The 17,506-nt window shown below is 42.6% G+C and overlaps 1 protein-coding gene across 1 annotated transcript in view; it reads right to left on the bottom strand.

The window, feature by feature from the left end:
• Positions 1-7,150: 7,150 nt before the first annotated feature.
• Positions 7,151-17,506, bottom strand: part of NCLN (nicalin) — a 45,702-nt gene continuing 35,346 nt past the window's right edge. The window contains exons 13-15 of the mRNA XM_068271259.1: positions 15,397-15,450; positions 14,881-14,959; positions 7,151-7,651 (exon numbers count right to left, since the gene is read on the bottom strand). Of these exons, the coding sequence (XP_068127360.1) occupies positions 7,592-7,651; positions 14,881-14,959; positions 15,397-15,450 (193 nt within the window). The 3' untranslated portion in view covers positions 7,151-7,591. The remainder of the gene's footprint in view (positions 7,652-14,880; positions 14,960-15,396; positions 15,451-17,506) is intronic.

Here is a 17,506-nt window from a genome sequence, read left to right as displayed (position 1 = left end):
AAACAAGCAGGTCAAAAGTTCAAGTATACCAGCACTCATACAACACATTTTTCTCAAAGAATCACGCTCTTTTATTGAGCTTTCATATCCACAGAAATAACCGACAATTGTTTCGGGGCCTCGCAGGGTCCCCCTTTCTCAAGGCGTGTGTGGAGAAAAATTGGAGTGCTGGTATACTTGAACTTTTGACTTATGTTTTGGTGGTTTGCCTATACCACAATACCAAGCACCCTGCCATTGATGGTGTGCCCAGTCACAACTTTTCTTGTCTCCGTAAAACAAGCAGGTGGCTAATCCAGTCAGACTTCAGTCAGAGCATTTAATCTGCATGCTTGTTCAGGGTCTATGGCTAAACGTATTAGAGGATCAGCAGGACAGCCAGGCAATTTGTAAAAGGAAATAAACATGGCAGCCTCAATATCCCTCTCATTTCAGGTGTCCTTTAATGTAATTACCGTAGCTACATAAATGTCTAATTATTTTTTTAAAAATTAGAAGCTGAATTTAACACAAGAGTAATGCTTTGCTACTCTACTTGGTTGATGCATTTAGAATATTGTCTGGAGTTGGGTTATAACGGTTGTCATAAAAAAAAAACACTTTTCTTTGAAATTTTTTTTTTGTTACGAAACTATGGTAGGTGAAAAACATACTGCAGTAGTCAGAAAAATGTATTCAGTTAAAAACCAAACCGATAAATGTAAAGTAAGTATTTGGGTGTGACCTGCAGGAAGAAGGATGTAGGGCGTTGGTTTGAAATGTCTGTGGGTGACACTGATTAGAAAGTAAAAAAAAAAAAAAAAAAGACAAGTTCTAAAAACTTGAGCACTATTAGCATCTAGTAAAGCATTAGTGTGGTCACTGCATATCCCAACTAAAAACAAATATTGTTTAAAGGGTCCCAAGTGCTGGAATGGTAAAGTCAAGGAGGACGGGGAAACCTCTGGACTATCCAGAGGCTTCCCTCCACTGAAATAAGTATCTACTTCATCTTTGTTTTGGTCACAGGTACACTTAATGAAATACGCTCTATAATTTGAAAAGACAAAGGCAACAGTTGCAAATTGTCACCAAATAGCAAGCAAGTTTCAAAATTGCTCCTGGCCAGGTTTTCTGGGTCAGCAGAGTTCTTCAGTCTTGTCCAGAATGAATGGCAAATGGAATGCAGGTAGTGCCAAGCTTTCTTAGTGGAAGGGACATCTTTTCAATGACCATTTTTAAACTTAAAAACCCATTTTCAGGTATTTTTAAATATAGTATCTGCTAACTTTGTAATTACTGTCCAGTGGTTACAGGAATTGCTCAGCTAAAATTCTCATTCTAAAAATGTGGTTTTGTGATTTAATACACACTAATAGGAGCAGTGTCGGACTGGGAGGTGGAAAAACTGAGGAAATCCACCTGCTGGCAAAGCAGCAGAAACCCTGTGTTATCACTCCCAATAGAAATCTGCAGCAAGTATTCACTGCAAGCACCTGGCCAGCAAGTGGATTTCTGGGCTCTTTCCGGTCTTCCGCTGGCGGCTCAATTAGCCCGACGACTTTGTGAGGAAGTGACCCCTACGCTTGCTCGGCCCCCTCTACACGCCCTTTGCCGTAACAGTTCTGCGCACACACGGTTCATTTCGCGAAACAAAAGCATACGCAGAACACTTACAGGGAGGGCTGTGTGGAGGGGCTGAGCAGGCGCAGTTAAGCACAAAGTTGCGGGGCTAACAGAATCGCCAGCAGAAAAACAGAGGGAGCCCACAGGATGCTCAGGGACCTCAGGGACTATGAGGGTCTGGTAGAAGCCCCAGGTAAGTTCATATTGGCAATTTTGAGTCCTGCTCAGGGTCCCTTTAACATTGCTTAGAGCAGACTGTTAGAATGTAAGTATTATATGAATTCATAGGCCTCAGTGACTTTAACTGAGTTAGTTAAAAGACTTGATTTGCAGAGCATTTCTAGAAGCACTGAAGAACGGAGTGATTCAGACTGCACAAGGCTACGATGTACAGACAGAGATGCAGTCTTGTTCTGTAAATAGAGTATTTTCATATTTCCTAAAGGTAAACAATGTTCTTTTTAGATGAAGAGTCAGGTCCCTGGACTATGGAATTTTCCAGGCCATGCGCAGTAAAGACTGTGCTTGTCATATCACGGGGTCTTATCAGCCAATAGCAGGCGATGAGGTAGTGATCCATCCCTGCTCAGATGATGTCACATTTAACTCTTTAGAGTTAGAGGGGGGCTGCTTCTGACTTCTGGCTGATGACTTCCACTTTCTACTCTTTTTGTAATGTCTTGTCATCTTATCTAACTGTATGCTGTATAAAGGCCTAAGTGCAACGTAGTATAGATGTAACATAAGAGAAAGCCTGGTTGCCATTCAAAAGGAATGGACCTAGAGCCTGTAACGCAGGGGTCTCAAACTCGCGGCCCTCGATACAATATTTTGTGGCCTTCGCCGGCAAAAGCTTCCTTATAGTTCGCTTCAGTGCTCCCAAGTAATCCACCGCATCCCCGACGCTAAACGAGGGCTGCATAGCCCCCAAATCGCCCAGGGGCAATCCGCCGGCATTTCCTGGAAGGGGCAGAGCTTTCAGCTTCAGCTCTGCCCCTCCTGACGTCAATCGCCGCACGGATTGCCACCTCTCCACGCCCCTCTCTGTGAAGGAAGAGTGAGAGGGGCGGGCAGAGGCGGCGATGCATCGCGATTGTGAAATTCCTTATGCGGCCCAGCCTCATCCTGGCTTTGCCTCCTGCGGCCCCCAGGTAAATTGAGTTTGAGACCCCTGCTGTAACGCAGAGGACCTACTACAGACCAATTGCTTTGCGAAGGTGTAACAAACATGTAGAGATAAGCATCTGTATATCTGTTTAAATAAACTCCTGAAACTTTGACGATATCTAAGAAGTTCTATCTCCTATGCTGTTGCTGTGATGAGAGTAGAGTTATCACACTTCCTGTGATATGGTGCTGAACTTGCAGTTATCTTTACAGGATGGCCACTCCAAGGGAAAGTAGCAGCAGTGTTGAACTTTTTCCATTTATTGACAATTTGTTTTATTGTGGACTGATGAACTGCAAGGCTTTTGGAGATACTTTTATAACCCTTTCCAGCATTAGGCCCGGTTCACATTAGCGTTCCAGGTCCGGCTTCCCCGGACCCGGAACGCTCCGTACACAGAGGATGGTGAATGGATACATTGTTAATCAATGTATCCATTCACACTCGTGCGACCGTCCGGATCCGGGGACGCAGCTCCGGGACGATCCGGCTTTTTTCCAACATGCTCCATTTTTGCCGTCCGTCCCGGTGCGGCTGCGGACCCGGGCCGGATCCTGACCCAAACATGCGGCCATGCTGTGAAATGAGAAACGGATGTTTCTCATCACACTGGCAATAGGACCGGATGCTTCCAGCACCGGTCCTATGCCACTTGGGGGGCCCGGACTACACGCCAGTATCCCCCATGCTTGCGGTGCCTATCTAGCACTGCAATGTATCTAGTTCCGGTTACTTTATTGTAGCCGGAACTGATACATTCCGGATCCGCAACTTGTGGCCACCGCAGAGACCCGTACGGTCTTCTTTGCAGCCCCCGGACACTTGCGGACTCGAACCGCAAGTGTAAACGGGGCCTTATGCAAGTCAACAATTCTTAATCGTAGGTCTTCCGAGAGCTCTTTTGTGCAAGGCATCATTCACATTAGGCAATGCTTCTTGGGAAAGAGTAAACCCAAAACTTTTAAAGATGCCTGAAAAAAATCTTTTTTTTTTGTTTTTTTACAGGGCAGGGCAGCTGTAACCAACACCTTCAATGTCATCTCATTGATTAGACTCCAGCTGGCTAACACTTCAATCCAATTAGCTCTTGAAGATGTCAGTCTAGGGGTTCACATACTTTTTCCACCTGTACTGTGAAGGTTTACATGGTGTGTACAATAAAAACATGGAAACATTTAATTATTTGTGTGGTATTAGTTTAAGCAGACTGTAATTGTCCATTGTTCTGACTTAGATGAAGATCAGATCACATTTTATGGCAAATATGTGCAGAAATCACTTTTTTTGCTACTGTATGTACCTATGTTTATCTCATGTAACATGTTTATCTCATGTCACATAAGGACTGCTTTAACAAAATAGTGTTGGAATATTAGGACTCTCAGCTGTGCAACATAAAACTTCTTGAATGCACTTTTGTCCTTTCTTTTCACTTGATCACATGAATGGATTTGGATGTAGGAAGGTATTTAACAAATTACGGCAGGTGAGCATTACACATCTCCTGCTTTACCTAGGTGATATTTGAGAATGGTGTGTTATTAAAAAAAAAAAAAAAAAAAACTTTATGATTTTAAATAAATCATTAAATCAGCTCTTTGTTAACTCCATTGTCCCTGATGTAGGCTATTATCGCTAGAACAGCAGAGCCGGCCAGCGTAGAAGTCCATCGCCTGAACAATACCATCTCACATGGGCAGGACTCTGAGGGAGCAGAAATCTGTCCCCACTCTTGCAAGGCACCCTTATCCTTTGTCAAGGTGGTATCCAGATGTGTACCTCTCACTCTAGAAGGGATCAGTGATCGGACCTTTCACTCTCAGTCTAACCATGGATACCCTGTATAATAGTTGTGCCCACTTCCTATAGCTATTGCCAAACCCAATTTGAATAAAGTACTATAGAGAATGGGCCATTTAAAGGGAACCTGAAGCAAAAAGTATATGGAGGCTGCCATATTTATTTTCTTTTTAACAATACCAGTTGCCTGGCAGCCCTGCTGGTCTATTTGGCTGCAGTAGTGTCTGAATCTCCCCTGAAACAAGCATGCAGCTAATCTTGTCAGATCTGGCAATGTCAGAAACATCTGATCTGTTGCATGCTTGTTCAGGGTCTATGGATAAAAGTATTAGGCCCAGTGCACACCAAAACCGCTAGCAGATCCTCGAAACGCTAGCGGTTTTTGGAGCAGATTTCAGAGCGATTCTAGGCATGTTTAGAGACGTTTTCTAAACATGCCTAGCGTGTTTGGGAGCGTTTTTGTGTAGCAGATTACAATTATTATTACAGTAAAAGCTGTTACTGAACAGCCTCTTTAACAAAATGCCTGGAAAACCATTCTGATGTAGCGTTTTCCTGAGCGGTTTGCGTTTTCCTATACTTTGCGGTTTTCAGAAGCGTTTCTGCCTCAACGTAAACGTGCAGTAGGAGGCACGTTTGCGGTTTGCTAAAAACCTCAAACCGCTGGTGTGCACCATCTCATAGAAATACATTAGCCAAGCGTTTTCACAGGCGGATGAGGTTGGCTGATCGCTGCTAAAACCGCTTGGTGTGCACTGGGCCTTAGAGGAAGAGGATCAGCAGGACAGGCAGGCAACTGGTATTACTTAACCTGCTGAGCGGTCTGGACGAGCTCAGCTCGTCCAGTACCGCCGGAGCCTGCCGCTCAGGCCCTGCTGGGCCGATTTGGCTCAAATAAAAAGCAGCACACGCAGCCGGCACTTTGCCAGCCGCGTGTGCTACCTTATCGCCGCTGCAGCGACGAAAGAGGGTCCCCCCAGCCGCCTGAGCCCAGCGTAGCCGGAACAAAAAGTTCCGGCCATCGCTAAGGTGCTGGATCGGAGGCGGCTGACGTCAGGACGTCGGCTGACGTCCATGACGTCACTCCGCTCGTCGCCATGGCGACGAGGTAAGCGAAACACGGAAGGCGGCCTTCATTGTGTTACTTCCGTGTTACTTCTGGCCGCCGGAGGCGATCAGAAGAACGCATCCGGAGCGCCCTCTAGTGGGCTTTCATGCAGCCAACTTTCAGTTGGCTGCATGAAATAGTTTTTTTTTTTTATTAAAAAAAAACCCTCCCGCAGCCTCCCTGGCGATCTTAATAGAACGCCAGGGAGGTTAAAAGGAGACCAATATGGCAGCCTCCATATCGCTCTCACTTCAGTTGTCCTTTAACGGTGTTGAATGCTTTATAAGCTTATAGGGTTATAATTACTCTAGAGTTACCTGATTCATAGGCATACCATAAATTCAAAAAGAGACCCACTAAAGCTTTAATGAATATGCAGAAACACCACTTGGTTGCTTTTTTGTCAGTTTAAGAACATCTGTTAAGTCTTGATGTAAGCATTTTAGCCAGCATCATAATGTCTGCATTGGTCAGAGAAATCTGTCTATATGATTCGTAGTTTTTTTTATTTTTTTATTTTAGACTTAGAACAATAAGGGCCTCTTTTATCAACTGAGGGAGAAAAACAATCAAAAGTCCAATACAGAACATGCAGGAAATTGAGGACAATTGGGTACATTTAGATTTTAAACACCATTTGGATGGAAAGCCTTCCAAACCTAGTATTTTTTTTTTTTTTTTTTTTTAGAGTTTTTTTTTTGAAAGGACTTAGTTTCTGGCAGTACCTCCTCTTCAGTAAAAGGGAGTATCAGAGGGAGCATATCCTCCTTTGTGAATGTCAGGAGGAAGATGTCATCCAAATAATTTGTTTAGATTTCTTTTTAGATGGAAGGCTGTGCGCGTACACCATGTATCACTTTATTTTAGAGTTGATTCCTCTTAAGGTGGCAACTGTCCAATTTTTATCGAAAAATCGTTCGAGCGATCAGAAATTCTGATCGGATTGGTTGAAAATAATCTCATTTGATGGGCACAATCGATTATGAATGATTATAAAAAAATAGTCGTCCGATTGGATTTTTGTCAAACCAAAATTTGGATTTTCTTGATTGGTTGTGATAGGAAGCAAAGATTGGTTCATTGATGGTGTAGTGAACGATTTTTCTTCCGATTAGAATTTCTGATCGCTCAAATGATTTTTCGCTAGAAATTGGACCGTTAGTGGCCACCTTAATACTCCAGGACGGACACAATTTGAAGTTGTTTTATCACGATGTGATAATTGTAGGATGTCAAAAAATTCTTCTGTTGAACATAGTAGTCAAGCACTAAGGCCCTAACCACCTAATCAACTATTAGGATTTGGATTCCTGGTTCCACTCCAAACCGAAAATCCCCCTCACACCCCCCCCCCCCCCTCCTAAAAAAAAAATAATCAAACATCTGTCGTGTTGGAATTACAGGACCTATGATGTATTAAGACAGTCCACAAGTTAAAAATCGTCACAAATAATACATCATTTCCAGTGTTTAATTTTATGCATCAATCCTTATTTTAATTAAATAAACATTTAAAAACAGAAAAAAAAATTATGGAAAAATGTCAGTGCATGATTTAAGACAAACCCAAAATAAAAGGCAAAATGGTGGGGGGAGTCCCTGGTCTAATAATTACTTAAACCACATAGTTTCTTCCTGAGTACCCGCAGTGAGAAGTCCATTTCACAAGGGCATATGTTACGTCCCGGCACCACCGCATTTAGGGAGCACATTCCACTGTGTTTTAAGCACTTTAGTAAGGACAGGAGTGATGATACAGTTGATATCCATGCAACATTATATTGATCAAACTCCAGTGCTTAAAAAGAAAAAAAAAAATCAGATCAACAGGAGCATAAAACACTTCTTTCCCAAAAATGAATGACCCATCCGGCTCTCAGTGAGCATGTCTTTAGCTTAGGAATGTGTTCTTAAAGCTGTTTGGGTTTCCAAGCGACTTTCTGGACCAATTTGTAAAGAATGCCAAAGTTCTGAAGAAGAAAGAAAAAAGGGAGTCAAAAGACCTACTTTGTGCATAATAGTTTAGACACTGTCCAAAGCCATTTACTGTTTAATCTTAGAGCGGAACTGAAGATAGGATTACAACAAACTGTTTCACTTACCTGGGGTTTCTGCAAGCCGCCAGTGGCCGTCCTGTCCCATGTCGGTCCTCCACATGCCTCCGTTCTCCCGCCGTCGCTCCGTTCCTCAACTTGTCATTCGAGGCCAGCACAGCCGTGCCAAGCGTATCCTTTCTATGCGTTCCCGTCTGCAATTGTGCTATAAAGAATATGCATGGCCAGAGCCGCGCAGGTGCAGTGTCCTGATGACCAAACGGAAAGTAGCTGGTGGTGGGAGAATGGAGGTTCGTGGAGGACCAGCACGGGACAGGACGGCTGCTGGGGACTTGCAGAAGCCCCAAGTAAGGGAAACAGTTTGTTGTAATCCTATCTTCAGTTCCGCTTTAAGAACCTACTTTAAACTTCATCTCTGTGTAAAAAGGTAAAAATGAATGGTGAGGAGGAAACACACCTACCTCCCCAGAGAGTCTCTCCCTAATCAGGACTCTTGTCATCCTCAGATCGATGACAGAGGGCAGTTCACCTCACAGCATCTGGACACCTCAATGTAAATGGGGACACTGTAACTCAGTAGCTGTCCTGTCAATCAATAAGTTTCCTGTACTGTCCCATAGTGCAGGTGACCATCTTAGAGGTGACAAACTGAAGATCTCTGCCAGTAAACAGCAGCATCTGAGGAGAAGAGGGGTTGTGGTCAAAGAAGAGGACCAGCAAGCAGAGGAAGACACCCTGGGAAGGCAAGTATAATTTTTTTTCTCCACACAGGATGGCTGTGAACTCCATGTCTTGAGTTCAAAGGCTGTTCAAGCTAGAAATTCCTATACTTGTGGAACAGAGATAATAAAAATTTCACATCTAAAAAGGTTCATACCCACAGCAAGATTTCATCAAAATGACAGATGAACAATTGTTCCCACTCAGTCACTCACTCAATCAATCCGCTCAGCAGATCGTTAAGAAACAGCCTCATTCGTCTGCAGACAGACTGTACACACGCACTACTGTCGGGAGAATGACCGCCCAGCGGGAGGGTCTGACAGACCCGTCGTTCTCTTTAGTAGTGCGTGTGTACGCACCTTATGGAATGTCCCCCTGCATCATCCTTTGTTTACCTATGCTATTGTTGGCAATCTTCTAGCCTCCCTGGCGTTATGATCATTTCCAGATTTAGGGTCTAAAAGCCGTGCAATATTTTCACAACCTTTTAGACCCTAAAAACAAGAAAAAAAACATACTAGAGAGGTCTGCAGCAGCTCCTGTATACAATTCATTTGTTTAATTTTCACTAGATTATTACTGGTTTGTTTAATTTTCACTATACTATTTTGTCTAGTTTTATTGTTACTTCTAGGTTTTAACTTTTACTATGCATATATTGTATATCAGTATGTAATTCTTGTACATGAATACCATCACACATTTATAGCGCTCTGATATACCTATACCTCTGTCATTTCTAGTGTAATACTCCCACTGTTGAATGCCTGATGAAGCGGGATCGTGTCCGTGAAACGCGTTGCGATATTGTTCGTGGAGTATGTGAATAAATTGTTTGTTTCTCAAGTGACAGCTTCAAGTCCATTTTTGAGTGGCTGGCCCACCACCGCCACCCGAATGTTTTAAACATTTTAATATTTTTTATCCCGTTGGCGCCTCTGCACATCTATTAGTCAAGATATCCACCCTGGGTGGAAGGGTGACAAACCCTCTTTTCCTTCTTCAGAGAGCGACATCTTAATCCTGAGTGGGGACAGGTCTAATCTCCCCACCTGCCTATACAGTGGTTACCTGAGCGGTAACCCATGTTTGTGAGTATAATACTTACTAACCATTATCCCCCCCCTTTGATCCAATACATACTACACTATATTGGGCTCTCGGTTTCTCTCAAGAAAAAAAACCATACTAAAGAGGTCTGCAGCAGCTCCTGTATACAATTCAAATCAGGCACGGGTGCGCTCTGAGCTGCGGATTTCCATCCCAAGACTGATTTGGTATTACCGCTACAGAGGTTAGTGGTCTTTTGCTGTAGTCCACATCCCATCGCTAAACATCTTTAGTATAAAGTTTGTGGAAACTTTGTACATTGGCAGTTTTCTGCAATTATTTTAGCTGTAGGTACTTAGTATAGATGTACAATTAAAAGTAGGTCTGTAGACTAACCAATTCAAAGAACAATGAAGGCATTTGAAGTAGAAACAGTTAACTCCAAATACAGTTTATTAGTTGTCAAGTGATCAATAAAACGCTATATTTTTTTTCCTTAGGCTTAAGTGTCTTTAAATGTTAGGTATTCACATTCTGCCACCTGAGCTTACATCAACACTATAGGTACTTATAAATTGCTATGGTGGTGCCATCTTGTGGTAGGAACGAGGGATGTTCTACATATGGTCAGATAGCAACCCACAGCACTGAAGCTGCTAGTTCATGAGCACAGCCTAATTGTTACCGCTTTCTCTATACTGCTCAGTAAGTTTTAAATACAACACTGAAAAAATGCAGTAATAATTTTGAGGCTTGGCTTATGTAAGGAGTGGGAGTTTCTTTTGCACTGCCCACTAAGGCACAGTGGCAGTATAACTTTGCTGACTGATCTCTATCAGCGTACAAAGGTCCTCTCACCTTTGTCCTCATTTTCTTAAGGTGCCTATACACTAGAATATGGGCAGATTCTAACAAGAGACAAATTTATCTGTAATCGAATCTGATTAGAGATAAATATGTCTCTAGTCGAATCTGCCCATACACTACAGGCCGATTCCCATCCGATTTCAGCATGAAATCATCAGAGAATCGGCTGAGCCCCCGCTGTCTGCCCCCAAAATGTATAAATGTATGTAAATTATGTAATGCATTTATACATTATCTGTGCTGAAGCAGCTCGCCGGGTCCATCCGTCCACCTTGCCGGGTAAGCCGCATACACGCTAGCGGCGCATAGCGTCTGACGTCAGCCGCTATGCGCCTTCGTGACATCAGAGCGCCGCCAGTGTGTATGCGGAACCCGGCGAGATGGACGGAAACCGTGTGGAGGCTGACACCGGACAGGTAATGTATAAATGCACTACACACTGCATACATTTATACAATGCGGTGGGGGTTTAGTCGTCTCGTTGCTTGTTCGCATTTCGGGCGTCGTTCCGCTGCGCACCTGACCAACCTCGGCCCGAAATTTTCCAACATGCGCGATCGACCGTGCGGCCAATTTCTGTCCCGAAACTGGTCGCTTTGTTGGTCAGGCATGCACTTGGCAGCACCAATTTTCATCCAATTCGATTATAATAATCGAATTGGATGGTCGATTGGTTGGTTGGTCGCCTAGTGTATGATCCCCTTTATTCAAGATACTTCAGGGTGTGGAGGTTTTAAGGAATACATTATTTATACTCCATGACTATCTTCAAGCACCCGACAGGCCCTTTTTATATTTTCTTAATTTAAACTCCAGAAAAGCAATATACAAGCCCCTTTAATGCATGCATGCATGCATGAAAAAGAGGAGCCAGGAAATTTGGGCGCCCAATTTTAGCAAGTAGAATATCAGTAAATGTACCAATATGCTACAGAGTTAAAGTGGCAATAATGATAGTAAAATATCTGTAAATACTACTGCTATTTTATTACAACTAAATCTAACCCTATTCTTACACTGAAACTTCCCTTTATGGGTGCTCAACCTTAACCAGGCCTCTGCCTAACACTTTATTCCACCCTCTACCGCCGCACCCCCAATGCCTAACCCTAAATCTCCACCCTGATGTTGGTGGCATCTGATTGCTGCTGCGATTTTTTATTATTATTATTTTTTATTAATAATGTTTTTATTAAAAAAAAATGTATTTTTTAAATTGTCTCCCTCCCACCTTCCCCCTTCAAGATCCAATCATAGGGATCACCTCTCATAGGCATCAGCCTATGACAGGAATCAGTGTGTGAGCCACTCGAGGGGACAACTCAGTGACAGAGCTGTCCCTAGTACAGAGCTGCACTAGATTGCAGCGATGTACAAAAGAAAAACGGCTCCCCCCCCCTTAACAGCCTGCCAGCCACAATCGCGGCTGGCAGGCTGATCACGAGCCCTGCTTTGTTTATTTATGGAAGCTTGCGCTAGAGCCCGTGCAAGCTTCTGTCAAGTCTTGCGCACCGCAAGATAACGCTCCAGTGCGTGATGGAGGAACAAGGAACCCACTCTGTGGCCGCCATCCTGCTTTAGGAGGTCGCAACGCGGTTAGCCCCCCCCCCCCCCCCCCACACACACACACACCTTAAAAAGAACCCTAGGTGAAAGGGATATGGAGGATGACAGGTTTATTTCCTATTAAATAATGCACATTTCCTGGCTGACCTGCTGATCCTCAGCCTCTAGTACTTTCAGCCATAGACTTAGAACAAGCATGCAGCAGATCAGGCGTTTCTGACATTAATGTCAGATGTGCCAAGATTAGCTGCATGCTTGTTTCTGGTGTTATTCAGACAATACTGCAGCCAAATAGATCAGCAGGGCTGGCAGGCAACTGGTATTGTTTACAAGGAAACAAATATGGCAGCCTTCATATTCTTCTCACTTCAGTTGTCCTTTAACTACTTGCTGCATGCCGTGCAGTATATTCACGGCCCTTTAAAAAAGACAGGATGCAGCAGGGCCGTGAAAACAAGTCTGCAGCGGCATGCAGCCGCCGCTCGCTCCCGTTCGCGCGCGCGCACCGCCGTTACCGCCGCTTAGAAGGGAAGTTAATGAATGGGACCGCAGGTCCCATTCATAAATCTAAGTCCCCGATTCAATGAATACCAGCGTCTACGAGACGCCGGCATTCATTGTATCTTCCTGTGTTACACAGCCACGGATTACTTCCGATTCACGTGCTTACGTACCTGAATCGGAAATGACGACTGAGGACATCTTGTGGCCAAATAGTATATTGCACCAAAATTGCATTTTATTTAATAAAAATCCCCACACTGACTGATATAATTAACTATTTCCCTCCCACACCCTCCCATAATACCCAAACTTTTTTTTTATTTATAAAAGGGGGAAAAAAAATTTCATCAAAAAAAAAAGTAGTTACCTTAGGGACTGAACTTTTTAAAAATTTATGTCAAGGCATTATATTACTATTAATTTTTAATTTATGGGCTTGTAATTAGTGATGGACGCAAAATTGAAAAAATGCACCTTTATTTCCAAATGAAATATTGGCGCCATACATTGTACTAGGGAAATTTTTTGAACGTTGCAATAACCGGGACAAAAGGGCACATAAAATGTGTGGCTTTTATCCACAGTAGAATGTTTTATTTTAACACTATAATGGTCAAAAACGGAAAAATAATGCATTTTATAATTTTTTTTTCTTATTATTCATGTTAAAATGCATTTAGGATAAAATAATTCTTGGCATACTGTACACCCAAAGAAAGCCTAATTGGTGGCAAGAAAAACAAGATATAGATCATTACGCTGTGATTAGTAGTGATTAAGTTATTGGTAAAAGAAAGGGAGGAGCGCTGACAGGTGAAAATTGCTCTGGTCCACAAGAGGAAAAATGCCTCAGGTGTCAAGTGGTTAAACCATAGACCCTGAACAAGTATGCAGATCAGATGTCTATGACAAATCTGACAAGATTGTCTGCATGCTTGTTTCAGGTGTGTGATTTAGACCCTATTGACCATAAAGATCAGCAGAACTGCCAGGCAACTGGTATTGTTTAAAAGGAAATAAATATGGCAGCCTCCGTAGGTCTCACATCTAGAGTTCCTTTTAAAACCCTCACCCTAAACCTACATTGAGGCTACCTTATTTATTTCCTTTTAAATACCAGTTGCCTGGCACCCCCCCCCCCCCCCCCATCAGGCATCAGTAGATATTAAATCATATATATTCATCAGTCCTGTTTTATGTCAATATCGGCACCACAACTGCGTGATTACTGTTATAATATCCTCAAGTCCATTGTTAAAGATCTTTTTAGCATTCTTCATAGCAGCTTACAATATTTTATAAACCGTACATTTGTTTCATAGTTCACAGCAAAGCAGCAAGCACATGACAATTTCAATGGTTCAATGGTGTTATAGACTTAGTGAACTCACAATGAAGTTGGAAAGATCTGTCACTGTGTACATGTACATACAATATGTCATTCAGACCGTGCAACTTACAGCACAAGAGGATTATGCAGTTACAAGTTTTGATTCAGTGTGAAACATGAGCGTGTTCCCTTGAAAATTATACACTAAGCCTGCATGCTTTGTATTTATACAGTAAAAGAGGATCTAGATTGTCATTTTCAATAACTAATGCAAAGCTCTTTTACTAGAAAAGTAGGGTGCAAAGTGCAGTAACAACCACAAATCAATATCCTTTTGAAACCCCGCCCTGTCCATCAGTAAGACCGTCTTTTTTTGTTTGAAGTGTTTCAGCACTGTGGCCACCCCACCTGTGTTGCCCCAGCCTGCCCCCAGTTCAGCAGCCACCTATTAGGCCTTGACTGCCAAGCTGGGAGTGGCCACACAGCTTCAGCAACACTTTGGTCAAAAATGCCACAGAAGTTTTGCCAGTGGGTGAGAGTTGGAAAAATAATGGTATTGGAGTTTCAGCAGAACACTGATTTATGGCCGAGCGGGTGTGTTACTGTCCCGGCACATGCCGATTCTAGTAGAGAATTACGTTAAAGTTTTTCAAATTTACAAACTTGGTGGTCTTTAAAATGTCCTTAGGGATCTGAAGCGTATATAGTCTTGCCACTAACTGTCCCTTAGCGCTCTCGCCTTGCAGCGCTGGGTCCCCGGTTCAAATCCCAGACAGGTCAACACCTGTAAGGAGTTAGTATGTTCTCCCAGTTTCTGTGCGAGTTTCCTTCGGGCACTCCAGTTTCCTCACACTTCCCAAAAAAAACACACAGATTGGCCCTAGACTGATACATGCACCAAATGATACCTACATAAATGGACATATGACCATGGTAGGGACTAGATTGTGAGCGCCTGAGGGACAGTTAGCGGCAAGACAATATACTCTGTATAGCTCTGCGTAATATGTTGGCGCGATATAAATGAATGAAATAACATCCTCACAATTAACAACATGAGGTGCACTATTCTCACATATCATCCACAGCCACAATGTAGTCTTACCTGAACAGCCAGATAAGATAGGCCAAGGTATGCTGCAATGCACACAGCTAAGAGGAGATCAAATATTGCTGGCTTCACCCTGAAAAAGATATAATTACTATTACACTTTAAACCAAGCGTGCGTCATTTTTATAACCAACTATAAACAGTTCACTGTAATGATGAATTTCAAACAGACAAAACAGAGAAACTGCCAAGAGCTTTAAGGCCCATACACACGTCGGATTTTAGCAAACGACCCGTCGTTTGAACGTTCCGTCGTTCGGACGTTTTCGCGTCAAATCCGACGTGTGTACAGACTATCGTTCGGGTGATAAGACTGGTTACCAACGATCCGCCGGGCGGATCGCTGGTAACCAGTCTTATCACCCGAACGATAGTCTGTACACACGTCGGATTTGACGCGAAAACGTCCGAACGACGGAACGTTCAAACGACGGGTCGTTCGCTAAAATCCGGCGTGTGTATGGGCCTTTAGCTATACAACAATAAAAGAATAAAAAGCACAGTGCTCACCGATATGCATTCATGGTTTGCTTCAGCTGGTCATAGAAGACAAACTCTGGGTCTCTGCCAAAACACAAAAAAAAAAAATGGTGTTGTGCACTAGTATTATGCCTTAATATTCATCTTCAGTCACAGAAATGGAATAGTACAAATGTTTATGTGGCACAGCTGAAATCCAAGAGCAGAGCCTATTTATTACAGGTAACTGTGTTCATTAGATTCTGATACTTTTCCAGAAAGTACTGTAAATCTCCCTGTATGTTATTATCTGGCTCCAACTACTCTTTCCATCATCATTTAAAGGACAACTGTAGGGAGGCTGCCATTTTTTTTTTTAACTTTTGTGCAATACCGGTTGCCTGGCAGCCCTGCTGATCTATGTGGCTGCAGTAGTGTCTGAATAACACCAGAAACAAGCATGCAGCTATTCTTGTCAGTTCCGACTTTAATGTCGGAAACACCTGATCTGCTGCATGCTTGTTTAGGGTCCATGGCTAAAAGTATTAGAGACAGGATCAGCTGGACAGCCAGGCAACTGGTATTGCACAAAATGAAAAAAAAAAAAATACACGTTAGCCTCCCTACAGTTGTCCTTTAATGAGCAAGTTAGAGGAACATCCTCCTCACCTTTATGCTATATGCCTGTAGTCTGTATTCAGACAATCTGTTTGTTGATCTTCCCATGTATAGTCACCCAAAGCAAGATAATAAACCTTTTGCACATCAGTGCACATTCCAGCAGGGCACATTTTAGAAGGGACGTTTTGATCTTTTCTGAAATGTTAGGGGGTTTATATACAGTTGCATATTTATAAATCCTGATCTTGAGCTCAAGAAAAACAAAACAAAAAAAGTTTATTTAACTGTTGGATGCAGTTGGGAGGAGCGAGATCGGGATGGAGAGATTTCTTGTCATTTCTGCATGGGAATGGCTAAAGAGTATGAGGTTTATATTGCTACTTTGCTGGCTACGTTTCCGGTGAAAGGTTTCCGCTCACTCAGGCCCAGTGCACACCAAAAACCTCTAGCAGATCCGCAAAATGGAGGTTTTTGAAGCAGATTTTCAGAGCGATTCTAGGCATATTTAGAGAGGTTTTCTAAACATGCCTAGCATTTTTTGGAGCGTTTTTGTGTAGCACATTTCATATATTGTTACAGTAAAGCTGTTACTAAACAGATACTGTAACAAAAACGCCTGGAAAACGCTCTGATCTAGCGTTTTTCAGTGCTGTTTGAGCTTTTCCTATACTTTACATTAAGGCAGAAACGCATCTGCAAACCGCAAAAATGCTGCAGGACCCATGTTTACGGTTTGCTAAAAACCTCAAACCGCTGGTGTGCACCATCCCATTGAGATACATTAGCCAAGCATTTTACAGACGGCAGCAGTTTTAAAAACGCTACCAAAAACGCTTGGTATGCACCAGGCCTGAGTAAGTGTGTCTGAATTACCTAAAAAAAGAGTGGAGTGAAATGCCATTACATAATTCTTGCAGAGCACCAATACCGGTTTGTAGCAATTTGTTAAGTATGTAAGTATAAGTTAACCACTTGAGGACCGCGGGCTTTACACCCCTTAAGGACCAGATCCTTTTTTCCCATTCAGACCACTGCAGCTTTCACGGTTTATTGCTCACTCATACAACATACCACCTAAATGAATTTTGGCTCCTTTTCTTGTCACTAATACAGCTTTCTTTTGGTGCTATTTGATCACTGCTGCGATTTTTACTTTTTATTATATTCATCAAAAAAGACATGAATTTTGTAAAAAAAATGATTTTTTTAACTTTCTGTGCTGACATTTTTCAAATAAAGTAAAATTTCTGTATACATGCAGCACAAAAAATGTGGACAAACATGTTTTTGATAAAAAAACAAAAACCCCATTCAGCCTATATTTATTGGTTTGGGTAAAAGTTATAGCGTTTACAAACTATGGTGCAAAAAGTAAAATTTTCCCATTTTGAAGCATCTCTGACTTTTCTGACCACCTGTCATGTTTCATGAGGGGCTAGAATTCCAGGATAGTATAAATACCCCCCAAATGACCCCATTTTGGAAAGAAGACATCCCAAATTATTCACTCAGAGGCATAGTGAGTTCATAGAAGATATTT

Source organism: Hyperolius riggenbachi, chromosome 1 (assembly GCF_040937935.1).
Source record: "Hyperolius riggenbachi isolate aHypRig1 chromosome 1, aHypRig1.pri, whole genome shotgun sequence".
Classification (NCBI taxonomy): domain Eukaryota; kingdom Metazoa; phylum Chordata; class Amphibia; order Anura; family Hyperoliidae; genus Hyperolius; species Hyperolius riggenbachi.
The sequence above is the reverse complement of the archived record's forward strand: the minus strand, read 5'-3'. Positions and strand labels throughout refer to the sequence as shown.